Source organism: Cannabis sativa, chromosome 4 (assembly GCF_029168945.1).
Source record: "Cannabis sativa cultivar Pink pepper isolate KNU-18-1 chromosome 4, ASM2916894v1, whole genome shotgun sequence".
Lineage (NCBI taxonomy): Eukaryota > Viridiplantae > Streptophyta > Magnoliopsida > Rosales > Cannabaceae > Cannabis > Cannabis sativa.
The window spans coordinates 67,650,739-67,676,302 of NC_083604.1; the positions used below are offsets into that span (position 1 = coordinate 67,650,739).

Genomic DNA, 25,564 nt, shown 5'->3' on the forward strand with positions numbered 1-25,564 from the left:
TAAATTTGGACGGAAAGGGTAAATTGCTAACAGAATAGTGGTTTTGGGGGTTTACCCGCAGATATTTGGGTTATGGGGGTTTAATGAAACCAAAACGAAAGTATTGGAAATTTTGCCGCCATTTACCCAGTATGAAACGTAAAGATTGTCTATGTTTCATGAACACGGTTACCTAGATAAGATCCAAAAAAAAAATGTTATTCTTAGAACCCCTATATATAGGGACAAAGCCCAAAGAGAAAGGGAGGGATCATTTTTAAAAGGAGAGATTTTGTGAGATTGAGTAAATATTTATATTTATTCTTCTGTACTCAAAGTAATTTCTCAAAAAATATCCAGAAATAATATTGACTTGTGAAGTATGTAGATTTAACTACAAAATTATGTAGAAAAACTCTGTGGTCTCTATATTTTATAAATTATAAATATTAATTCTTTATTTTACATGCTTAAATAGATACCCCCTAATAAAATTTAGATTCATAATTAATTTATACAATTAAATGCTATTATTTTCAGTTTCTACCCAAAATACCTTCCCTTTCATTTTCCTTCTCTCTCTGTCTCTTCCTCTTCCTCGCTCTCTCTTCCTCTTCCTCGCACCACCGAGACCATCCAGACCCAGGCATCAAGATCACCAACCACCACCACCGAACCTCCTTTCCTCCATCACTGAACATCCTTATCTACCCCAAAACCCAGACGAAACCCAGAGGCCCAGGACCCGGACCTCAATAGCACTCAAGCGTCGAAAAAATCCAAAGGCTCTGAACCTCCGTCTTTGTCTCCGTTTGCGAGCGTCGTCCATACTGAGAAGGTGACCTCGTTTCTAAGACCGACTAGATGCTCACCAGATTTTGCCTTCATCTTCATCTTCGTATTTATTTGTGTTTTTATTGGATTTGTGTTTGTTTTAGACCTTAGATGGTTGTGGTTATAGTATTTTTTGGCCAAAACGTGCTTATCGATAGTTTATCGATGATTTACGTCTGTGTAACATAGTTTTGTCAATTTGATATATATCGATAGGTTATTGATAATTTATCGATGATTTCTGTTTATGCACAAAAATAGCAGTGCACAGACAAAGCCATCGATAAAGTATTGATAACCCATCGATAATTACATTTTGGCTGGAAACCCATACCCTCCACCACCATCTAATGTCTCAAACAAATACAAATTCAAAAGAGGAAGAGAGAGGGCGAGGAAGAGCTTCTGGTGGTCTATCTCGGTCTCAGTTCGTGGTGTGGTGGTACCACTCAATGAGCTTCTGGTTGGGGGAGGATTAGGTGGGCGGTGGCGAATGGCGATGGTGGTTGAGAGAAGTCAAGGAGGAGGAAGAGAAAAAGAATTGGGTAGGTGAGATTTGAGGATTGTTGGGTTGAGTTTTGGGTAGATGAGGAGGTTCGATGGTGGAGGAGAGGAGGTTTGGTGGGTGGTGGTTGGTGGTCTCGGTGCCTGGATCTGGGTGTCTTGGTGGAGCGAGGAAGAGTAAGAGACAGAGAGAGATATGAAAGGAAGGGTATTTTGGGTAGAAATTGAAAACAATAGTATTTAATTGTATAAATTAATTAGGGGTCTAAATTTTATTAGAGGGTATTTTTTTAAGCATGTAAAATAAAATTTTCTCTTGTAAATAAAGTGGGGTGTGGCTATAAAAGTTAATATTTAGTGGGATAAATTTAATAACGTGGTGTGATTATAATTTTAGGGGTTATAAATATAATCTCCCAAGATAGCTATAAAATACCAAATATGCCTTGGGCCAGCTCATTAGGTCTAAAATTGTAACATTAGAATATCATTCATTCAATTGTAATCAACTCCATTAAAGAGTTAACGGTAAGAGCAATTTGCGGCGAAACTCCCTTATGTTTTGATTTTTATACACTTAACCCCCTTATCTTTATTTTTGGTGGCAAAACCCCCTTATGTTTTAATTTTTATACACTTAACCCCTTTATCTTTTTTTTTTGTGGCAAAACCCCCTTATGTTTTAATTTTTATACACTTAACCCCCTTATCTTTTTTTTGGTGGCAAAACCCCCTTATGTTTATTTTTCTTTGCAAATTTGACACGCCAGTTAAATATTACCGTTAAATATCAACTGGATGACCACTGTATACACCTTTGTATATGTAACGGTAAAACCTCGAAGTCGATACAGTAGTAATCCAGTTAGTATTTAACGGTATAAAAATTAAAACATAAGGGGGTTTTGCCACTAAAAAAAAAGATAAGGGGGTTAAGTGTATAAAAATTAAAACATAAGGGGGTTTTGCCACCAAAAATAAAGATAAGGGGGTTAAGTGTATAAAAATCAAAACATAAGGGGGTTTCGCCGCAAATTGCTCTAACGGTAATTACATCCTTATTAGATCCAGATTACTCTGGCTCAAAGTTCATGACTGCACATAAATAGAGCCATATTATACCACAATGGAAGGGATCTAAATTCCCAGTCAGCCAAAATTCTTGTGAAACTGTAACACAAAAAGTCTATTGTTAAAGGTTGAAAAGAACTTTTCCATTCACCAGGTTGAAACTGACTGCAAGACCATCACTGACGCTCTTGTGGCCTCTAAGGAAGACATTTCTCTGTGCGAAGATCTCATCAGTCTTATTAAATCTGCTTTATCTCATTTCCCGAACGTCACTATCTGCTAATACTTTTGCCCATAAATTGGTAAAATTGGCTTTGGGGTTAGTTTAAGTTTCTATCTGGATTGGAGATAACCCCTATAACCTCAAAAATCTTCTCTTCTCTTAGAGCATCTTACCCTAAAAAAAAGTTGAAAATTTAATACTTTTGACTTTTGTTGATTTTTTGTTTGAATGGAAAATCAATCTTATTATCCATCAAACTCAACTACCAAACAAGGTAGCAAATCCACCGGAACATCTTCCAGGTGAAAAGTACAATCAGAGTAAAATATGGAAGCTTTTGCAAAAGCATAAGCAACCTTATTTGCTGATCGTTTAATAAAGAAAACAGAGACATTTCTCAACTCAGCCAATAAAGCACTACAATCATTGATAACACAATTAAATAAAGACACCATGTCTAACAAACTTCTAAGGGCTTGAACAACAGCCATGCTATCTGTCTCCACAAAGACTTGCTACCATTCTCTTGTTTTAATTTAACTAAGGACTTCCTTAACTCCTATGGCTTCTCCTAAAAGAGGTTCTACTGTCCCATGGCAACTGCTCCTTTGCCAAAACCTTGACCTTTCCCAAATAAAGCGGCATTCACGTTGATCTTTATATTATTAACATGAGGTTTAGACCAACACTCAGCACCATCATCTTCCTTTAACAAAGACCACGATGACTCTAGAAAAGAGCTCTGAGCGTTTCTCCATTGATAAGATTTCTATTTACAGCAGCCACTATATTATCTAGCGAAACAATCTTATTATTCTAAACCAGCTCATTACGAGCTCCCCACATTGCCCAACACACCATAACCACCATGCACCTTTTATCCTCATTCATTCCTAACAATGAAAATCTTTGCCTTTCCCTGTTTTTAATTCAATATCTTTAAATATATATATAATTTCCCAAAAATTAAACAAGTTAGTGTGTATATTTTGTTTGATTAGTTTTCATTTAATTTTGTTATTTTTGTTTAAAAATTAATTTAATCTAATTTATTTGGTTCAATAATTAAAAACATGACTATTTTAATTTTGGTCATATTTAAAATTGATGATAATTAAATTTCGAGTGCTTCTTTAATTTATTTTGTAAAATAAAAGGTTCTAATTATAACTTATAGAAACAGTTTTATAAGAAAATACATTCGAGTAAAAAATAATAGAGTCAAAAATGTTATTATAAAATTTTACATAGGGACATTTCATCGAACAGTTGGTCTTCACAGCGCTAGAAAAATAATCTGTGGGCTTTCGTTGTTCTGCTAAACGCGATTGAGAGTACTTGTGGCAGCCATGGCTGCTTGCAAGACCCGGACAAGCAGCTTCTCTCGCAATTTTTCAGCCGCTTCATCTTCTCAAACTCCTGGTCTTAAACATGGTCCAAATGGCACAACCTTCATCTCGTCCGGAATACCAGACCTTGATAGTAATATTCTATTGATTGCATAATGTCCAATTTAAGCATTAAAGTTTCTTCTTGTCTATTAAATCTTATGATTTATTTGTTTTGTAACTTTTTTTTTTCTTTTTTTTTTTTTCAAAATGTACAGAGATTTTAGGTGGTGGGTTTCCTTTAGGAAGCCTAGTTATGGTGATGGAAGATGCAGAAGCACCACATCATATGCTTTTGTTGAGAAATTTCATGTCTCAAGGCCTTGTCCACAACCAACCTCTTCTCTATGCTAGTCCTTCTAAAGACCCTAGAGGATTTCTGGGTACTTTACCTAGCCCTGGTTCTTCCAAAGACAGCAAGTCTAGTAAGCGTGAGTCTGAACAGGTTAAGGTTCTTTCCTTTTCTTATTCAATTTCATTTGGTTGGTATTTGGTGTGAAAACTAATAGCTCGCTAGTTCTCTTGGAAAAACTTCAGGAGAAAGGACTGAGGATAGCTTGGCAGTACAAAAAGTATTTTGATGAAAATCAGCATAACTTAGATAGTAATAGGGGTAAGTATGATTTTAGTTAAATTATCTTGTTTCATTGGTTTTCAAAATCTATTTGTCTAATGAGAACTGTGACTTGAGCTGAATAGATAGTTCAACAACGAGGCATCATTTTGTGCAATATGATGATGTTTTGGATTGTTTTTAGATAGTAAACAAGAGTTTTGCAATGAATTTGACTTACGGAAACCCATGGAGAGACAATTTTTGAATGGAAAGCAGATAGATTGTGTCAGCACCCAAGATGCTCCGAATCTAGTTGCGCTTCAAGATCGCTGTGCTGCATTCTTATCTCAACTTTCAAGGTTGGTCATTTATGTTTTTCTGGCAGAAAATCAAAGTTATCTGGTAGTACCCAAGTCTTGTTTTCGAAGTTATTTTTATTTGAGCTGCATTGTGAGATTGGTGAACTAGCGTTTTATTTGTATTATAGGGAAAATGTGTTGTGTACTCTTGCTGAAGATGCAGGCTTAGTGAAACTTAAGGCCACTTTTGTGTGTTTGTAACAATCCTTTGATGGTGTACTATGTAGCTTCCTATAGGTTACCCAGGAGACTGCCTACTTCTAAACTTTCTTTTAATATTTAATGTTACTTAAGAAATAATGATTGCTGGTGTGTATGCTCTTTTAATATTATTCTCTGTTTCTTATTAGCTTTTAGTATTGTGCCCAGAAAGAGTGTGTGAGCAATATTATTTTGAGCTGAATGAAAAACAATTCATATAGGCAAAACGTGAGTGTTACTGTGGTATCCTTATTTTAGTTTGGAACATTAACATTTTCCTTTTGCTTTTGGTTTGCTCCATTCTAGAAACGATGGCAATGTTTCTGTTGCTGGTCGCATTGCAGTTCAGTCATTTTGTGCTCCACAGTGTGTATCTTCCACCATGGTTAGTGGCAATTACAGTACTCTCTTTGGTTGTCGATTCAGTAGTTCTTTGCTTAGCCTTAAATTTTATTGAGTTTTTGTAAGTTAATGGATGTTCTTTCTGAATTCAAAATATATTCTTCTTTTATTGTTATTCAAAGACAATTCTTGTTTAGGGTACCTTATTATTCGTACTGTTGGCATTCAGGAATGGGACATGCTTTCCTTTATTAGATCTTTAAAAGGGATGGTGCGGTCTTCAAATGCAGTGGCTGTTGTGACGTTCCCATCGACTCTTCTTTCACCATCTACATCCAAACGGTTGCAGCACATGTCAGACACCTTGCTATCTGTCAAAGCAATTCCAGGTCTATAATCAGCTTTTACATCTGCTTTGCCCTCTTAATAGCTCTAAAATAGTAACTCTTAGATGAATAACTGATTCAGATGAAGACAAGGAATTGGCAAAACTTCTCACCGGTTACCAAGACATGGTTGGCCTGCTTAATGTGCACAAAGTTGCTCGTTTTAATACACAGGTACAGTAAAATGTGCTTCATCATAAATTGATGTCTTTTTAGTCACACTTTGAGCCTTTCTTTTATATTCAGTGCTTCTAGTGCACATGATGATGTGTTCATGCATACATGTAGTAAAGCACCAATCCGTTCACTTGGTTTTCTGTAATTTTTGGTGCTCAACCTTCTTGATTTAGTTCACTTTTCGGATTGACAAGAAGAACCCTGTTACCTTAAAGTCATTGAGTTTGTTGTTAATATCTCACTTCAAATATTCTTGTTACAAACCGATTATCAACATGGTAGTTTTATTAATCTGGTCAAATGGACACATATTCATTTCACTGTAGCTATAGGGCTGATTTGTTGTCCATTTACTCGATATTGTGAGCAGGTTCCAGTGATTCTTGAGGCAACTACACTGTCAATAAAGTTACAGAAGCGAAGATTTTTGGTCTTGGAATGTCTTAATCAAGCCCCAATTGATGGTTCGAGTGGGGCTTCATACGGCTCATCTGGTAGTTGTTCAGGGTCCTCTAAGACGGGGAGTCTTGATTTCTAGGTTCTAGCTTAAACTTACTGATAGTTATCAATTTATACCTCAACATATCCCCAAGTGCTGCATTGTTCTTTCATTTCTTTTTCTTGCTTTCATAAATGCTTTCAAAATTTTAGGACTATTTTTGGTGAACGAAAATTAACAAAAGAAATCAAGCACATCATACACGTTTACATATTCATAAGAATCACAACATAGTTGTTTTAAAAGGGTCTATTTCTATGTGAACTCAATTGCTTGACAAGTCATGTAAGATGATTAATGATACTAATTCAAACATCTCAGAAAGTGGATTTTTCAGGACCAATCAACTGATTATTATTATTGTATGAAGTTACAATAAAGGGGGAAAAAGAACGAAGGAAATTGCATGGTCTCTTAGTCATTTTTTGATAACATGGTGTCTTGGTCTTACATGGTAGAGTTCAATGTGTTTCCTATATCAATAACAAAGCGATATCTAACATCTCCTTTAGCAAGACGCTGTAGAGCAGTGTTAACATAATTCATGGGAACAACCTCAATGTCTGGTGTTATATTGTGCTTGGCTGCAAAATCAATCATCTCTTGTGTTTCCTTCATTCCTCCTACGCAACTTCCAACCACAGCCTTTCTTCCTATAATTGTACAGCCAAAGAGTTAGTTTGGCACTTAAACATTGTTGTTGACCAATTAGTATAATGGGATGAAAAATGTTTTTGCATCTCCTTTGAATCTCAATCCCGAGCCAAAGAGTCTAAATTACTTTAATGGGATATTGTACTTACCAAATATCAACGGTAAAATTGGCAATTCGAGTGCTTTGTCAGGAGCACCAACCATAACCAGCTTTCCATGAGTTTTTAAAAGACCGATCAAAGGCAGCAGAGGATGGAAGGCAGAAACAGTGTCAATGATGCCATCCATGGTGCTCGTAGCAGCCTTCACCAACAAAAAGTTAAAGCAACAAATAATGGAAAGGAAAAAAAAAAACAGTTCACTGTCCCAACCAGTAATCTTTATTTAATGAGAAAAAAGAGTCAGCTCCATCAAACTAATCATTTTAACTGGAGAAAAAGAATAACAAGTGAAAAGAACACTTCATATTGACTAGAACTTTTAAATTAACAAACCACCATAACTTTAATCAATTCAAACTCATTTGTTAAAATTATAAAACGCTCTAATTAAAATGGTTTAAGTCCTTTTCTGTACAAGACGACAACCACAACAAGCACTCTCAACATAGAAATAACATTAATTCTCATCCCAAACATTTTTTTTCTTAAACACAACAGCTATATAATTTGAAGAAATAGAAAGATACGCACCTTGATCTGAGCTTGGTCACTGCTGACCAAAAAAGAATCAGCACCAAGACGTTGTATAGCTTCATCCTTCTTGTTAGGAGAGGTACTAATCACAGTAACCTTAGCTCCCATAGCCTTGGCAAACTTGACTGCCACGTGTCCTAGGCCACCTAGACCAACTATGCCAACATGGACACCTGGTTTATCAAGACCATAATATTTCAAAGGGCTATAAACTGTAATGCCAGCACAGAGGAGAGGAGCAGCGGCATCAAGGGCAATGTTGTTAGGAACCAGAACGATGAAATGCTCATCGGCCACCATGAGATCGGAGTAGCCGCCATAAGTGGTGGTTCCGTCGAAGTACTTGGCGCCACCATAGGTGAGTACCATCTTGGCGCAGTAGTTCTCTAGGTCGTTGGTGCAATCCTCGCATGAACGACAAGATCCCACCAAGCATCCCACCCCAACTTTGTCACCAATTTTGAACTTTTCCACTTTGCTTCCCACCTCTGTTACTACTCCAACAATCTCATGCCTAAGTAATTAATAACATACGTACAACAAATACACTACTTGATCAGTTATATTTTAAGACATGTTTAATTTAAGTATTATTTATATAAAAAAACTTATAATTTTACTTTAAGTAATACTTTTATTTCTTTTTTTGAAATATAATACATTTATTCTATTTTTCTTTTAAGAAAATAATAATAGAAATTTATTTTTTTTAACAATAATGATTCTTTAATAAACATAATTTTTTTTATATATTTTATTGTTAAAAGTAAACAATAATAAAAAAATAGTTTTTTTTAGGATATGTTGATTGGATAATACTTTTTAGATGTTGTAAACTTGTAATTGTAATGTTAAAACAAAGAATTATGTTATAGTCATATTTAATATAACACAAAAGATAAAAGAGATATGTGCGAGTTTAATTTGAATTCTAATATTCAAAAAATGAAAATAATACTTACATAGTTACATTTAACATAATATAAATATATGTATATTGATTATATGATATGTAATATGTATGAGTAGTTTGTTATCAATAAAGATATTTCAATAACTTAATTAAGATTAGGGGTGTCCATAAATCAATTCAATCTAATGACAATCGATCGATCCAATTACAATCGACCGCCAAAAATTAGATATCCAATGGATCAGATTGGATGTTATTTATAAATATCCAATTGGATCGGATCGAATGTTAGATGGAGTGTCTAAAAATCCAATAAATTCAACATCTAATCGAACTTCTTAATATTTTTATTTAGTTTGGATGAGTAATTTAATTTTATATTGTTATACATAAAAAATATATGTATATATAAAAATTAACATTAAAATTTTACTTTTCTTTTTGGATTGGATGGATCCAATCCAATAAATACTGAATCTAAAATATTGGATGGATCCGATCCGATCCAAAAAATACTAGGTTTAAAATATTTGATAAACCCAAATTACTGCAATAAATTTACATAAAATACATCCAATGGATAGAACCGATCCAATCCAACATCCAATGGATGTCGAATCGATTGGATGACTAAAATGATCAATTGGATCAGATCGGATGGTAAAATCTAACATCAAATACATAACTAGATCGGATCTGAATAGACCTAAAAATATTGGATATGTGGTCATGAACACGACGTACATAAATTCCCTTTTATAACACTATATTCTTTTATACAAATATATCCTATACCAAAATTACCCTTGCCCTTAGAAATCTCTCAAACTCTCTTCTCTCTCTCCCTCTCTTTCTGTATCTCTCTCCTCAGCCCCCAGAGAGACTACCCACGTGGAGAGACCACAACAATCACATACATCGTAGGACCGCACGACCATCCCACGAATGCCCAACTCACTGCTCTTCCACCATGGACGGCCAAAAGACGCACAATAATAGGCAAGTGTTTTAAATAATTTCTTAAATATTTAGAAAAGTATATAGTTCATTTCCAGTAGATATGTGTGGTTTGTTGTTTGTATTAGTTTTGTTTTGTTATTATTTTATTTGAAATAGCAAGATTTGGTTTTTTAGTCTAATCTGGGTATTTATTTAAATTTCCATACATTTTCATATTATCGATGACTTCTCGATATGTAGCGTACCAAGGTCAGAAATGACCATTTTTCGACATTTCTCAATTGTTTTTAGATAGGTTTTCGATGGTCTACATGTTTCTCTGAATTCTTTTACTTGATTGTTGATTGAAATTTTTTGTTATGTTTTTGACATGTTTTCAATAGTTTCTCGATAGTTCACTGAAATTAACATACTTTAATAGGTTCTCGATGGTTTTTTGATAGGTTATCTAGGTAATCTTCTCAAATTTGACGACGCAAGCAGGGGCTTTCTATTCGGGTTTCGATAAATTCTCGCTCATGGGGCTACTGCAACTGAGAAAAAATCGATTTCACTAGTTTAGATGGTGAGGACGCTGGTTTGGGTTCAAGGTAGATGCAAGTGTGGGTTTGGTTTGGGGTAGACACCGAACTAGGTTGTTGGGTGTAGACGCCGATCTGGGTTCAGGGTAGACGCAGGTGTGGGTTTGGTTTGGGGTAGACACCGAACTAGGTCGTTGGGTTTAGACGCCGGTGTGGGTTTGGTTTGGGGTTGGAACATCGGTGTGAATTTTTTCGGGAGTTACAGAGAGAATGAGGGAGTTAGAGAGAGAAATTGAGTTAGAGATTTTGAAAACATTAAAATGTTCGAAGTACTTTAGAAATGGTGTTACAAAAATAAGCATTAAGTAGTATAACATATTAAGATGGGAGCATTGCTATTAGGTACCAGTGGTACCTAACACCTTCTTGACATGTCGCGTTGCGATTGGCTAACGATACTTTCTTAAAGCTATTATATTAAATTATGTGGGACCTGATACTTAATTAAACCAATAGCGATATTGACACATAGAAAGGTGTTAGGCACCACTAGTGTCCTTTAGCATTTCTCAAGATGGGATCTTTTGTTTAGTGGGTATTTAAGTCATATGCTATTATGCTTATTAAAATCCTATCAATAATAATCATCTCTAACACGATATGGACATGTAACTTTTTTTTTTTTTGAATGGATATGTACATGTAACTTCGTAACAAATTATGTTAAAGGATTGTTCTTGTATATTTTGTAGTATTTTTCGATATTTAGAGTGCTCTTTAGTTTAATTGTTTTTTTTTTATATAATATTTATAAACATTGTAGTTATTTATTACTTTTTTTTAAAAAATTTTAAAATATTTTAAATAGTATATAGTGTCTAAAATAAAATATAAATAATTATTTATTATTCATATAAAAAATAATAATATGTGTAAGAAAATATTTAAATTTTATTTTTTATATTTTAAACTATTTTAATTTTTTTAAAAAATTAAAAATGATCTAAAATAAGGGATAATTACACCACATACTGAAATTTTTATTTTTTTTACATTTATACTGTGTGGCGGAATTTTTTTCAAAAATACTGTGTTTTTTTTTCAAAAATACTGTGTAAGTTTTATACTGTATACTGTGTTAAGTTTTCATTGTTGTTCTACTGTTGTTTTTTAGTTGTTCCACTGTTGTTTTTAGTTGTTTTGTTTTGTGTTCTACTGGTGTTTCATAAAAATAGGGTAAATACTATTTTGGACCCTCTATTTTACAAAAGTTACCAATTGGACCCTGTGTTTTGTTAAATGACAAAATGGACCTTATATTTTCTAAAATAGTACAAATATGACCCTGAATTGATTTTTTGTCAAAATAAAGTTTAATTATAATCCCATTTAAAAGTGCTATATGACAAAACTGTTTACATTTTTTGTATCTGTTCGTATTAAGCATTGTCTTCAAGTTGGTTGTATTAAAAAAAAAGTTATCAAAAATTAAGCTTAGGGTCCTATTTTTCCAATTTTAGAAAATACAGGGTCCATTTTGTCATTTAACAAAACACAGGGTTCAATCTGTAACTTTTGCAAAACACAGGGTCTAAAATGGTATTTACCCCATAAAAATACAATATTTTTAAAAATATTTCCGTACGATAGTATTTTTGTAAAATTTATCCCAAATTTCAGTATTTTTGTAAGTTTCTCCTAAAATAATTATTTCATAATTATAAAAAGGTGTTAAACTAAATTTATTTTGAGAATACCAAAATATGTAAGTGGGGTTCTAGCTGATCAACCCTTTTGCAGATGCATTGTTTTTTTTTTTTTTTTTGGTGGGGATGGAATGATGTCAAGTCAACTATTAGTAAAAAGAAATTCATATTGTACATATGCTCATCAACAAGTGAGGTTCCATTCTGAAGTAGTTGTGATAATATGTTGTAAAATTTTGAAGCTTTGGATTGTTATAATAAATTATAGTAAAAGGAATATATGTATAGTACCCAGGTACGACAGGATAAGCGGAGATGCCCCAGTCATTCTTGACCATGTGCAAGTCTGTGTGGCATATTCCACAGTACAACACCTTAAATGTTACATCTTTCTCTCCATTTCCCCTGCAACCCACCAAATATGGCACTAAGTATACATATATATTCTTTTAAATTTAGTTAAAAAAAAATTAAAAACAAAAAATAAAAGTCCCTTTGAAATTATTTTAAACTATCTTCTTGTTGGGTTGAAATAGTCCTAACCAAAGGGACTAAATTAGAGTATGAAATAATTTTGTCTAATTCCCAAGTATGAAAAATGTACTACATATGAACTAAATTGTCCAATTCCACATAGTTGTCCCATGTACCAAACACACCCATAAGTTATTTTTTTAGTGGGAGTGTGGAAAACATCCCATAAGTGGGGATTTTTTGTAAACTGTTCATTTAATATTCTACGGATGAGATTAAAAGATGCACTAACCCACACAATACTAACAATAAAGAATACTCAACCCTTTTAATTTCAGATGTAGAATTTTAAATGAATGGTTTAACAAAAGTCTGGTGAAGACATTTTTCAATTAAATTTTGACATTTTGGAGTGCTTAACTTAACAAACTAGCAAAATGTATGTAAACAAGTTTCATTTGAATATTTATATGTAAGAAGAACGATATGATTTCAGTTCATCTCAGCTCATCATCAAAACCATACACTTACTAAAACGTAGCTATATATGTACTCAAAAAAGAAAAAGAAACAGAGGAATATCAAGTAATAATAAGTAGTAACTAACTAGTAACCTTCTGGAAAATTGGAAGGGTGAGAGAATGCCAGAAGTATCTCTAGCTGCCCATCCAAATGCCTTCTGTGCCATTTTTGTTTGTTCTGAAATGAGAGGGTGAGACTACTAGAATGAATTTATATGAGTGCTCATAACATGTGCTTTTCACTTTTGAGGTGGGATATTAACAAAATTAATGTCCCTACTCATAATGGAAGAAAACAGATGTACATTTATCTGATTGGGTAGTTCACAGCAATAAAGATCATTAACTCTTATTGTTGTGGGTTTCAACAGATTTTTCTTCTGTGTTGTCGTGTGCGTGTCACAGTGAGTGGAGAGTACTGACCCATTTTTCTTCACCCTATCCTGTGTCTCACTATATTATGCCCGTCAGAGAACTGAGGCGCTTTATTTCCTAGGCATTTCAGAGAGTGAGGCGGTGAGGAATTGAAGGAGGATAAGATTCAATGAATGCGTGTCGATTTCTGGTGTGATAGAGAAATGTTAAGGTGAAAAGACATTAAAGGTTTCAAATAAATGAGGACATTTTAAGAGATACAAGCTGGACGTGAATAAGACTCTTATAACATATACACTAGTTCTACAACCATAATTTTGTTTTTAAAAATATTAATTAGGCAAATAAAATTAAGCAATATAATCAGAGAAATTTGAATTTATATCCATTATACCTAAATTAATTTTGTAAATTAATAATTATAACTATTGAAAAAATATGATCACTTTTCCCTAAATCCTAAAATACCCCTCTCATTATTCTCAACCATCTCTGTCTTCCTCCTTTCTCTCTCAAAGCAAACCCAAAACCAAACTAAGAAAGCACCACCCAAATCTAACCGAACCACCGGCGTTCCACCCAAAACACCGATCGAGCACCACCCACGGTTAACCACCGCACCCAACCACGCTAGACCGCACCCACACTAGACCGCACCCACCCACCAACGCTAGACCGCACCCACCCACCCTAGATCGCACCCACCCACTCTTGACCGCCCCCACCCACTCTTGACCGACCGAACCCGTTGTGACCACCACGGAGATCCACGAAGGGATCTCGATCTCCACCGAACCAGGAAAACCATCGGGCCCATCGGACCCACGAACAAATTTGTCCAATCAAGAACATCAGGCCGTACCATCGGGCCCAACAATCGGGCATCGGACCCATGAACAGATTTTGCTCAATTAAGGGCATCGGGCCATACCATCGGGCCCATCGGACCTGCGAACAGATTTTTGCCCAATTAAGGGCATCGGGCCACACCATCGGACCACACCATCGGGCCCGATCATCGGACCCATCGGACCACATGGAATTTTCACTGTTTTGGCACATCGTCCACTACCATCGGGCCCCATCGGGCCTTCATCTTCTTTGATTAAAATACACTAAATCACACCCTAAAAATCACACACAAAATTACAGAACCTAAATCTATCAAGAAAAAGCATTTTTATACTAAATCAACAATTAAAAAAATGAAAAATACCATGAAAAATGAAAAATACTGTGGGTGCGGAGTGTGGGTGCGGTCTAGCGTGGGTGGGTGCGGTGGTTAACCGTGGGTGGTGCTCGATCGGCGTTTTGGGTGGAACGCCGGTGGTTCGGTTGGATTTGGGTGGTGCTTTCTTAGTTTGGTTTTGGGTTTGCTTTGAGAGAGAAAGGAGGAAGAGAGAGATGGTTAAAAATAAAGAGAGGGGTATTTTAGGGTTTCGGGAAAAGTGATTATATTTTTTCAATAATTATAATTATTAGTTTAAAAAATTAATTTAGGTATAAAAGATGGATATAAATTCAAATTTCCCTATAATCAATATATCTAGCTTGCTTTACAGTAGGATATATACATCTAAAATATAGTTAATGTTAGAATAGTTTTTTTTTTTTGTTGAAACGGAATGTTAGAATAGTTTATATATAAACCTTAAAACAGAGATACACCCTTTACTTGTTTCTTAACTGTTTTCGTGTGCGTGTCACAGTCAGTGGAGAGTACTGACCCATTTTTCTTCACCCTATCCTGTGTCTTACTTTGTTATGCCCGTCAGAGATCTGATCTAGTAATATTTCCATAACAACCACCAGGCACGAGCCCAACAATTAATGTCTCTCCAACCAATTGTCGCGTCAATTTTTTAAGCTACCTCTTTCAATAAATAGTGTGAAAAAAGAGAGTTTTTTGGTGCAGTCCAGCTTTTTTTTTTTTTCTTTCAATTTTTGATAGAAGCCTATATAATATACATTAGTTCAGTCATACACACCCACCCCAAATACTGTTTGATTATTTTTTTTTTCTTTATATACGGTTATTCAAAATGTGTAAATCGCTTCCACAATGTTTATCTAAAACCCAAGAAATGTTGCAAAAACCAAAATAAAGACACTTAAGCCGGAATTGCTGGTTTCTTATTGAGTCCCATACACCAGTGAGTAATAAGCGCATATTCAAAACAAATACATGAATATAAAATAAGCTTATGAAGAGGTATCAGCTGGCTTCATTGTGTTTGCAACGTCGATCACAAAACGGTATCTAACATCTGCTTTGGCAAGGCGCTCCATTGCTGTGTTCACATAATCAATAGGAATAACCTCAATTTCAGCTGTGATGTTGTGTTTGGCTGCAAGGTCAATCATTTCTTGTGTTTCCTTCATCCCTCCAATGCAACTTCCACCGATTATCTTTCTCCCTATTCAACCATATAACATATCAATAATAATGATGTTTAGTACACACAAGTCAACAGCTACAAAATATTATAGTTAAGACATCACCATCATATATATTATATATTTGTATTGATGAACTCACCCATTAGCAAAGGAAAAACTGGTAGCTCAAGTGGTTTCTCCGGAGCACCAACCATAATAAGCTTTCCATGAGGCTTCAAAAGACCAATCAAAGGCAGCAGAGGATGGACAGCAGAAACCGTATCAATAATACCATCCATGCTTCCTATGGCAGCCTTCTCCATCCAAATTACAACAACAACACAAATGCATTTAGTTCATTTAGGCACAAACTCAATTACCACATTTCATTTATGACTGTTGAAACCACAAACACTACATAATGCAGTAGCTATCAATTTGGTGGAATTAACTAATAATAATCATTTTTAATCAGCACATTTAAATTATACATTATAATGTCTAAACATCTCATATGATCATTTTGTGTAACAATATTAATAAATAGCAAAAACAAACAAACTGAGCATATATATTATACCTGGAGTTGTTCTTGGTCACGGCTGACCAGGAATGAGTCAGCACCAAGGCTTTCAATAGCTTCTTGCCTCTTATTTGGGGAGGTACTAATGACAGTGACCTTAGCCCCGAGAGCCTTGGCAAATTTGACAGCCACGTGGCCTAGCCCACCTAAGCCAACGATCCCCACATGAAGACCAGGCTTATCGAGTCCAAAGTATTTCAAGGGACTGTACACTGTGATCCCAGCGCAGAGGAGAGGAGCTGCAGCATCAAGGGGTAAGGTATCCGGAATGCGAACGATGAAATGCTCGTCGGCCACCATGACGTTGGAGTAACCGCCGTAGGTGGTGGTTCCGTCGTAGTATTTGGAGGCATAAGTGAGAATCATGTTTGGGCAGTAATTCTCAAGATCATTGGCGCAACTGTCGCATGAGCGACAAGAGCCAACCATGCAACCCACGCCAACCTTGTCACCAACTTTGTACTTCTCCACTTTGCTTCCCACCTCTGTCACTACACCAACAATCTCGTGCCTACAGTTATTAAGAAAAAGAAAACATTTTTCAATCAAATCATTCAGAGATTAATACCCAACACACTAAAAAGAATAGTCATTATATATCTTACCATACTACAAAAATCAGATTATTTGAAGGAATTTTTTTAATATAAGTGTTAATGTAATTATATAAAATTATATGCACATACCCAGGCACAAGAGGATAGGTGGAATTTCCCCATTCATTCTTGAGCATATGCAAATCAGAGTGGCATATTCCACAATACAACACTTTGAATGTAACATCTTTCTCTCCGTTTTCTCTGCAGCCAAACACACACACCACAACACATCTTAGAAAATTATAACAAGAAACGTTTCACTATATTATATCAAAGCAAAACCTTAGAATCAACGGAACAATATTCTTTTGTTGTATATGAATTTTACTGGAGAGATCTAGAAAAAAGAGCCCAACCCAAGTAAACAAAATAGAAAAGAAAAGAAATAAACCTTCTTGAGAAATGGAAGGGAGAAAGGACTCCAGATGAATCTCTGGCAGCCCAACCAAAGGCCTTCTTGGCGTGCTCTTCTTCATAGGACTTTGTCATTGTTTCGATCCAAAGCTTTTGTTTGATTTTTTGTTTTTTTCTTCTGTGTTGTGAAAACAATGTGAGCAAATATATAGAGGAGGAGCTAGCGTTATAAAATGGGGGAATAAGGAGCGTTATAAAAGAGGAATAAATTAGAAAGAAAGAGGTTGATTAATTTATTTTTTTTTCCTTTTTTAGGGGAATAAGGACCGTTGATTAAACCATGTCCAATGCAATATAAGATAATGTTAAATTTAGCACAAAAAAACAAAAAATAAAGAATTATAACATAGAAAATATAAAAAATAAAAAAATAAAAAAACCCAAAAAAATAAATTATATTTCCTATAAGGCTAATTAAGAATTTCGCCCCGTGAACTTTGACATGTACCAAATTATACCCCTGAATTTTTAAGGTCATTAAAAATGCATCCTCAACTATTGAGATTGTTGGATTTAAGGACTTTTGTCTAATTTTAGTTTAAAAGTTTTTTAACTTAAAAGTTCGAGAGACATCATTTGTTACATGTTAAATTCAGGGGACAAAAATCATAATTAGCCTTCCTATAATGCCTCCAATATATAATAGCAATTTATATTGCAAATTATAACCAAAAAAATAAAATAAAATATCATTAATAATCTTCAATAAATTAAATATTTAAAAAATAATTGATGACAATATTATAATTAAAAATGTATATTAAAAAATTGTATTTATCCTGTGATAAACTTAACATAATATTATATATTTAGTTCAATTTTTAGCATGAGTCAAATTTAGTGCAAGATTTAAAACACCCTTAAAGAGCTAATATTTTAGAAGTATTAAAATATGACACTTTATTGGCAATGGTCTTAGAATTTACTTGGCTTTGGATATTAATTTTGTGTTCTATAAATTTTAATTTAATAAATAATATAAATTAATTATAAAGTGAAAATAATACTAAAATACCAAATAACAATAAATTATTTAGAAAAGGTAAACTTAACAGCACATCAAGATTATCTAGCCTTTTCTTTATTAAAAAAATTTTATCAAGCCAAGTAGTGAGGTATGGGCTTACCAGATTAAGTGAGAAGTGATCATTTCTTTGACTATTTAAATGAGAAACAGTAGTTAGGATTTATTATTATTATTATTATTATTATTATTATTATTATTATTAGTGTAATTAATCAAATATATTAGACACTCCTATTACTAAACAACAATACTCTATTTTGTTGACCGAGGTTTTCGGCAACTAATAAAATATGATTATACTATTGAGCTGTAAGAAAGTGAGAGAAGGATTTTTACGTGGTTGGGGCGTTAATGAGCCTTAGTCCACGAGTCTTTGTTATTTATGGATGTATTTAATACAGAATTTATACTTGGGAGGATGTCACCCTTATAATTACAGAGAATGTTCTTGGTGAGTATTTACTCTTCTTGCTCATATGCAGCCCAAGATTCTCGATCCCCTTTAATGAGCTTTGAGGGGGTATTTATAGTGTTTTGGTGGGGTAATCCCTAGAATTGTTCTTACAAGTGTATCTGTAAGTATCCATATAGTTGGGTATTCCCAATGAATATACCATGAGTAATGCATGGTCAAATCCCTAGGTGCTGTAGGGTTTTTATGAGGAATGTCCTTTTTGCCTTGTGATTGACGTGACTCTTCACAGTGTAGCCGTCGCTAGATTAAATGATCATTACTGTGGCGCTGCTGGTTGGAGGTTGTGCCGTCAGACTTTATTGCGTGTTGCAGTCCCAACACGCTTCCTCCCATGCAGCATTTGATGCGACTTGATTGCTCAGGAGAAGCCTGACACCTCATGGAGATGCTTTAGTGCTACGTGAGCCTCCGGGAGCACCTTGAACTCCGGGTGCCTCCTCCGGGACCTATGTCCAGGATGTTTCCTTGTGGCATACAAAGACTTAGCAAATATTTATAAATTATCTGATCCACGTGTCCCTGTCCGGTTGATCCACGCATATTGGGCGAAATCAGGGGCAACATTTACCCCCCAAGCCTTGCTTATTTGAAAAAATGAAACAAGACTTGCTCAGGTGCCTCCGGTTGACTCCTCGGTTTCTTGGCACAAGCCTAGAGCGCGTGAGGGTGTGTTTAATGATGGCATTTAATGCAGCGATTCGCTTTTTGCAGAGGTGTCTCCGGTCGACTCCACGGTTTCCTGGCGCGAGCTTAGGGCGCGCGAAGGGGCATTTAATGATGGCATTTAATGCAGCGATTCGCTTTTTGCAGAGGTCGATTCGTTTCATGCCCATTGATTGATGCGGCGCATTAATGGTGTCAGACGGATACTCAAACGTTTCCACCGCCTTTATTGTAAATCAATCTGGCCCGTTGATCTTTGGGTATTTGAATCATGCGTTTCCCCCACCGTTCGATTGGTAGGTGGTGACGCCTGTTCCACATGCATTTTTGCCTATAAAAGCCACCATCTTTCCTTTATTTCGGTTACTTCCCATTTCTTGCCAACTTTGCTCGAATTTCCTAGAGAGAAAATTCTCAGACCCAGCACGAAACCTTTGAACACTTTGCAATTTTCCCAGTTCTTCCTTGCTTGCTGCTACCAGTCCTTCTCGTCTTTACTCGACTCGCATCTGGACCCCCAGTTCAACACTTCGTTGTAAGTTTTTTGCATCCTTTGGAAATGACATGCTTTTACTCGTTCTGTTTGTTCTTTTCTGGGTTCGCATTCGAGATTTTTGGGCATGCAAGTGTTTAAGTCCTTCATGTATTCTGTTTTGCATTTACTGCTTTAGTTGTAGGATCGCCATTGTCATGCCTCTGTTGTTATTGTGCGCTTTCATTGTAGAAGACCATACGCTCTTCGTTCAATGGTTGCTTAGGGCATAGAGTAGGATCTTTTCTTTTTGTTTCCTTTATCGTGTAAAACCACCTTCTGCGATTTTACTGCACCCGACACTTGTTCAGGGAATCTTTCTAGGGTTTCCCGTGTGACACGTGTCCGGAGGGGGCCTCTTTCCAGCGGTTAGGGGACCCCCATTCCCTTTTTCTTGACTTAGGGTTTGGTATGGGGCCTAACTGCTGGAATTTTCTCTTCTCTTTTTTTTTTTTCACAGAATAGAAAATGTCTGCCTCTGGCTCGAAGTCCTCAAAGAAGAGTGGGAAGCGCATGGCTACTCTAGAGAAGGTCTCCTTGGGACCCGTTGCCCAGGAGGGGTATAAGTCCCGGGCAACCGGATGGGAAGCGGGCGAGCTCCATTCCACCTTAACCTGTCCCCATCAACTGGAGAATATTGTGGAAGTTGCTGGGATCAAGCCTTCCACCTCAGGAACCTACCATCGGCCACCTCGCGACGCGGAGACGCCCAACCATAATTATGGCGGCTTCGGAGCCTGGAGCCAGACGCACTTGATGGCCGGTGCCATGCTTCCTCTTCAGGACTACTTTGTTAATTTTCTTGTTTTTGTCGGCTTTGCGCCATACCAACTTATTCCCCAAGCTTACCGCCTGCTCTCAGGCTTGTTTATTTTTTATGCCGCCCGCGGATGGGGATCTCCCCGCCCGGCGGAAATTTTGTACTTTTATGAACTTGTATCCGTCCCCAAGAAGGGGGAAAAACTTAAGGACGGTTTTTATGGGTTCCGGATCCACCCTGCTAACGAAGGGGTGGTTCCGTATAATAGGCAGACTCACGTCAAGGAGTATCGCCATTGCTTTTTCTTTTCCTCCGGGTTCAGGGCAATGGATCACCCGGAGCTCCTTACTGAGTGGGTGAGGATCCCTCCATATCAGCGAACTGCCCCTACCCAGACCTTCCTCCGGAGGGCCCAGGCCTTTGCTTCCTATGACCGAGCCGATCTTGACGTCGGGGGTTTGGTCACTACGGAGAACTGCAGGAAGGCCAAACTTATCCTTCCGCATCAATCCGTGGAGGGCTCTAACCTCTCCCGGGTCATCTGTCCCAATGTAAGGGCGCCGGTCGCGGAGAAGACCTTCCGGGACGAGATTATTGCCACGGCAGAGAAGAAATATCAGGACTATCTCTACCGAAAGGCCCAGGAGAAGGCATACTCTAAGGCCCAGGCGGCCTCCGGGAGGGGGCTTCGTGTGGGGAGCCCGGTGGTAAGAAGAAGCCAGGCGATTGCCGGGAAGTCCGAGGCTAAATTTTTTGACAAGATTCTTCAAGAAGAGATTGGAGATCGTCCCGCTGGGAGGCCCCTTCGCATTGAGGATTCTTCGGAGAGAAGGGCTCCCAGGCCACAGCCTTCGGTTCCAGAGCCAAACTCTGGGGCTCCTGGTGCCAGCACTTTCGGTGCCGGCGGTAAGTCTCCTTTGATAATTCATTATGTTCCTTCCGTTGGCGAATATGCCAGTCGTAGGCCCGTAGGGTTCGACGAGCGTCTATATAGGTTTAGGATGCCCTCGACCCGGTGGGGGGATCGTTTGAAGGAATTTTATTTTTCAAACTTAGGAGATTTCCTAGGTCGGTCCCGGATGGGTTCTGGTCCTCCGGAACCTGTTCCCTTAGGTCCTTCAGCTTACATTACATCCAGCTGGTTCCGGCCTTCGGACAACTATCTCGGAGATGATGCTACCAGCATTAAAGTTCAGGACTTTGCTAGGGCGGAATTAGGAAGTCCGGGTAGGAGTAGCTTATTTGCCATATCTTGTGTAAGTGGTTTCCCACGGATGTCTAACACTTGCCTATTTTTGTTAAACAGGTATCTCCATGGACGCCATCTTGGACCAGCTTGCCGGAGTTCACACTCCCGAGGCTCCTCCGGCCTTTACTTCTTCCCCAATAGCCCCTGCCCTAAAGGTCTCTTCCAGCGCTCCTCCTGACACTATTGATTTAGTGGATGACGAGGAGGTGCTACCGCGAGAAGGTCAAGGAAAGCAATGGGGCTTTTCTAAGGAAGTCGCAGAGGGTGCGGGAGAGCTCCGGGCTCTTCCTGAAGAAGCTGAAGAAGGTGAAGAAGAGCCTGAGATTGCTCTGATTCACGAGCGCAAGGGCAAGATGGTTTCCCAGGACGAGCCCAAGCGGCCTCGGAGAGCTGACACTCCTGCCCATGGTCTTGACGGTGGGGTCTCCCCCATGGAAGAACATCCTGCTCCTCCCAATATTGTGCTGACTCCAGTTCCTGGGGATGAGGTGAGGCAAGAACTCCGGATAGCCAAGCATAACTATGCCATGGACGAATACTCCCGGGGGTATGTCAAGGTGGAGGCCCTTAGGAGGGTTTTGCGGGTTGAGGTACAGGAAAGCATCAACAACCCGGAGTACCAGGATCCGTGGGACCTTAACTTGGACCCCCTGTCGGACTGGTTCCGTCGTTTCCTTGGGCCCACCTTGGCTCCCTTCGCCGCGGAGATGATTAGCGAGTTCGCTTCTCAGCTTACCCGGTGCGCACCTAAGCGGTTCGCAACTTGCGCCTCCCTGAACTCTATCTTCCAGGTCCAGGACCTCAGCCATTCCCTCACCGTGGTAAGTGCTTTACAGTTCTGCTTTTCCCTTCATTTTTCTTCTTGGGAATTCTTTCTTACACTTGTGTTATTGTTCAGCTTGCTGCTGAGGCTGGCTGCCTCTCCAAGAACATCATTAATCATGGCTTCGTTCTGTCTGACTTTGGGGACATGAACGACGTCAAGAAGGTCCTTCAGGACCTCACTGCGGAGAGGCAACTCTACCAGGAGGCTGCTGAGCGCCGGGAGGCTGCTGCCAAGGTCAATGAGGAGGAGGCCAAACGGAGGGAGGCCCAAGCGGAGGCCATGATCCGGGACGAGGCCCGGCGGAGGGACAGGCTGGAGGCCCAGCATCAGGAGGAGCTTAGGGCAGAAAGTGAGGCTGCTGCTAAGGCCAAGCGGGAGCTCCGGGAGGCCAGAGAAACCTTGGACGAAATGGTTGCCAAGGTGAGATCCTTAGAGGAAACTCACCAGGCGAACTTAGAGTCCAGGGCCGCTCTAGCCGCGGAACTGAAGGAGCTCAGGGACTTCAAGGAACAAACCACCAAGAAGGCAAAAAGAGCCGAGCTCCTTTCTCCTGTTTCCTGCGGCCGTTGCCCAAAGCGCTTCGACGATGGAGTCTTCATGGCTTGGTCTACCAACGACCAAAATATCAAGCTTACCTTCTACCCCAAACCTGAGGAAATGATTGCCAAATTTCGGGAGAAGAAGAAGAAGCTTGATGCCATGGTAGAGGCGCGTATTGGACCTCGCCTTCCTTCGCGCATTGACTGAGCTGCTTCGAGATTAACCCAGTACAATCAAGATTCCACCCGCTTTTTTTATTATTATTATCTCTTTTTTTTTTGTACATATTTGCTGCTGCCTTGGAACAATACATTTAGGTAGCAGTTTTTATTTGAAGGGGAGACAATTTTTTAAGGCCTATCCCCGGGCTGTTTGTATGTATATGACCTGCCCTTTGGGTCAGGATATTTATATGTGATATTTCTTTTACCACATATTTCTCCTTTTAACCTGTCATTTGGATCAGGATTTTTACACTTATGCTTTTTATTTTTGTGCATACTTTTTGACCTGCCCTTTGGGTCAGGATATTTTACTTAGTTTGTTTCTCTGTCTGTTCGTGCCGTATACCCTAGTACCCCCCTGAGTGGCATAGAAACTTTGTTTTTAAGGCACTCAGTTTTATTTGACATGTAGAGGAGGTATACATTTGGACGGTACAAGCTCTTTGAACAAAGTCTAAGTTTTATTTCGCTATTGGTAATATCTTCTGAGGTGATCGACATTCCAGGCTGTTGGCACAATGGTTCCATCCATTCTTTTTAATTTGTAAGTGCCGGAGCCGATTTCTTCCTCGATCTCATATGGTCCTTCCCAATTTGGCCCAAGTACCCCCACTCCGGGTTCCTGGGTGGCTGGGAAGACCCTTCTTAGGACCATATCCCCAATAACAAATTTTCTGTTTTTAACCTTAGAGTTAAAATACTTGGTCACCTTCTTTTGATAAGCAGCCACCCGTATTTGAGACTCATCCCGGAGTTCTTTGACTTGATCCAAAGCCTCTTGAAGTAGAGCTTGATTCGTGGCAGGATCGTAAGTCGTCCTCCCGTGGGATGGGAATAATGTTTCTACCGGGACCATCGCTTCACAACCATACGCCATTGAAAAAGGCGAGTGACCGGTCGTGGTTCTGGGGGTCGTCCGGTAGGCCCATAATACCCTTGGCAATTCTTCAGGCCAGTAGTTTTTGCAGGCCAGCAGCTTCTTCTTCAAGGTGACCTTTAGGATTTTATTGACTGCTTCCGCCTGGCCGTTTGTTTGAGGCCTAGCTACCACGGAGAAGCTTTTCACTACTCTGTGTTGGTTACAGAAGTCAGTAAATTCCTCGCAATCAAATTGCTTTCCATTGTCAGAGACTATTTTGTGAGGCAAGCCATATCGACACACTATGTTTTTGATAACAAAGTCCAATGCTTTCTTGGCAGTCATTGTCTTCATAGGCTCAGCCTCTGTCCATTTGGTGAAGTAGTCTACTGCTACTATTGCATACTTTACCCCTCATTTTCCTGTTGGCAGGGACCCAATAAGATCTATTCCCCAAACCGCAAAGGGCCGGGGACTAGTCATCAGGGTGATTTCATTTGGAGGGGCTCTCGGTATGTTCGTGTACCTTTGGCACGAGTCACACTTTTGGACATAGTCTATACAATCTTTTTTCATTGTTGGCCAGAAGTACCCTTGCCTTAATATTTTCTTTGAGAGGCTGGGTCCTCCCGTATGATCTCCACAGAACCCTTCGTGGACCTCTAGCATGATTTGTCTAACTTCAGGGTCCGATACACACCTTAAATAAGGCATGCTGAGTCCTCTCCGGTAGAGAATTTGATCCATCATCACATAACGATGAGCCTGATACTGAATCTTCCGAGACAGTGCCCTTTCTTGGGGCAACTCACCTGTTATTATGTATTTTATGATGGGGACCATCCAGCTGGGTTCTTGCCCAACCGTTAGTGTGGTCTCTTTTATTTTGATACTTGGCTCTGCCAAGCGTTCCACTGGTACTACCCCCAGCTCTTCGATTTCGCTATCCGAGGCTAACTTAGCCAGACAGTTCGCGTGAGAATTCTTTTCCCGAGGGATTCTTTCTATTTTATAGTCCGTAAACTCGTGGAGCAGTTCTCGGACTATTGTTACGTATGCAGCCATCCGCTCGCCGCGGGTTTGGTATTCTCCGGAT

The 25,564-nt window shown here is 38.2% G+C and overlaps 3 protein-coding genes across 4 annotated transcripts; 1 reads left to right on the forward strand and 2 right to left on the reverse strand.

Annotated features, from left to right (window-relative positions):
* Nucleotides 1-3,505: 3,505 nt before the first annotated feature.
* Nucleotides 3,506-6,764, forward strand: LOC115712848 (elongator complex protein 4). The gene is made up of 8 exons (XM_030641238.2): nt 3,506-4,093; nt 4,218-4,444; nt 4,537-4,612; nt 4,758-4,914; nt 5,422-5,500; nt 5,687-5,846; nt 5,926-6,017; nt 6,391-6,764. Exons 1-8 carry the CDS (start codon nt 3,961-3,963, stop codon nt 6,556-6,558), a joined length of 1,092 nt encoding a protein of 363 aa, XP_030497098.2. The 5' UTR covers nt 3,506-3,960; the 3' UTR covers nt 6,559-6,764.
* An 84-nt stretch (nt 6,765-6,848) lies between these two features.
* Nucleotides 6,849-13,594, reverse strand: LOC115712850 (probable mannitol dehydrogenase). 2 transcript variants are annotated; one of them, XM_030641241.2, is made up of 6 exons: nt 13,269-13,530; nt 13,057-13,141; nt 12,260-12,373; nt 7,866-8,382; nt 7,323-7,476; nt 6,849-7,172 (listed from the first exon to the last, which is right to left on the reverse strand). In XM_030641241.2, the coding sequence occupies exons 2-6, from the start codon at nt 13,128-13,130 to the stop codon at nt 6,967-6,969; spliced, it is 1,065 nt and encodes a 354-aa protein (XP_030497101.1). In that variant the 5' UTR covers nt 13,131-13,141; nt 13,269-13,530; the 3' UTR covers nt 6,849-6,966. The 2 variants fall into 2 exon arrangements, with proteins under 2 accessions (XP_030497101.1, XP_030497100.1); XM_030641240.2 differs by having other exon boundaries at nt 13,057-13,594.
* A 1,855-nt stretch (nt 13,595-15,449) lies between these two features.
* Nucleotides 15,450-17,534, reverse strand: LOC115712847 (probable mannitol dehydrogenase). The gene is made up of 5 exons (XM_030641237.2): nt 17,291-17,534; nt 16,987-17,100; nt 16,298-16,811; nt 15,878-16,031; nt 15,450-15,755 (listed from the first exon to the last, which is right to left on the reverse strand). The coding sequence occupies exons 1-5, from the start codon at nt 17,386-17,388 to the stop codon at nt 15,541-15,543; spliced, it is 1,095 nt and encodes a 364-aa protein (XP_030497097.2). The 5' UTR covers nt 17,389-17,534; the 3' UTR covers nt 15,450-15,540.
* Nucleotides 17,535-25,564: the final 8,030 nt, after the last annotated feature.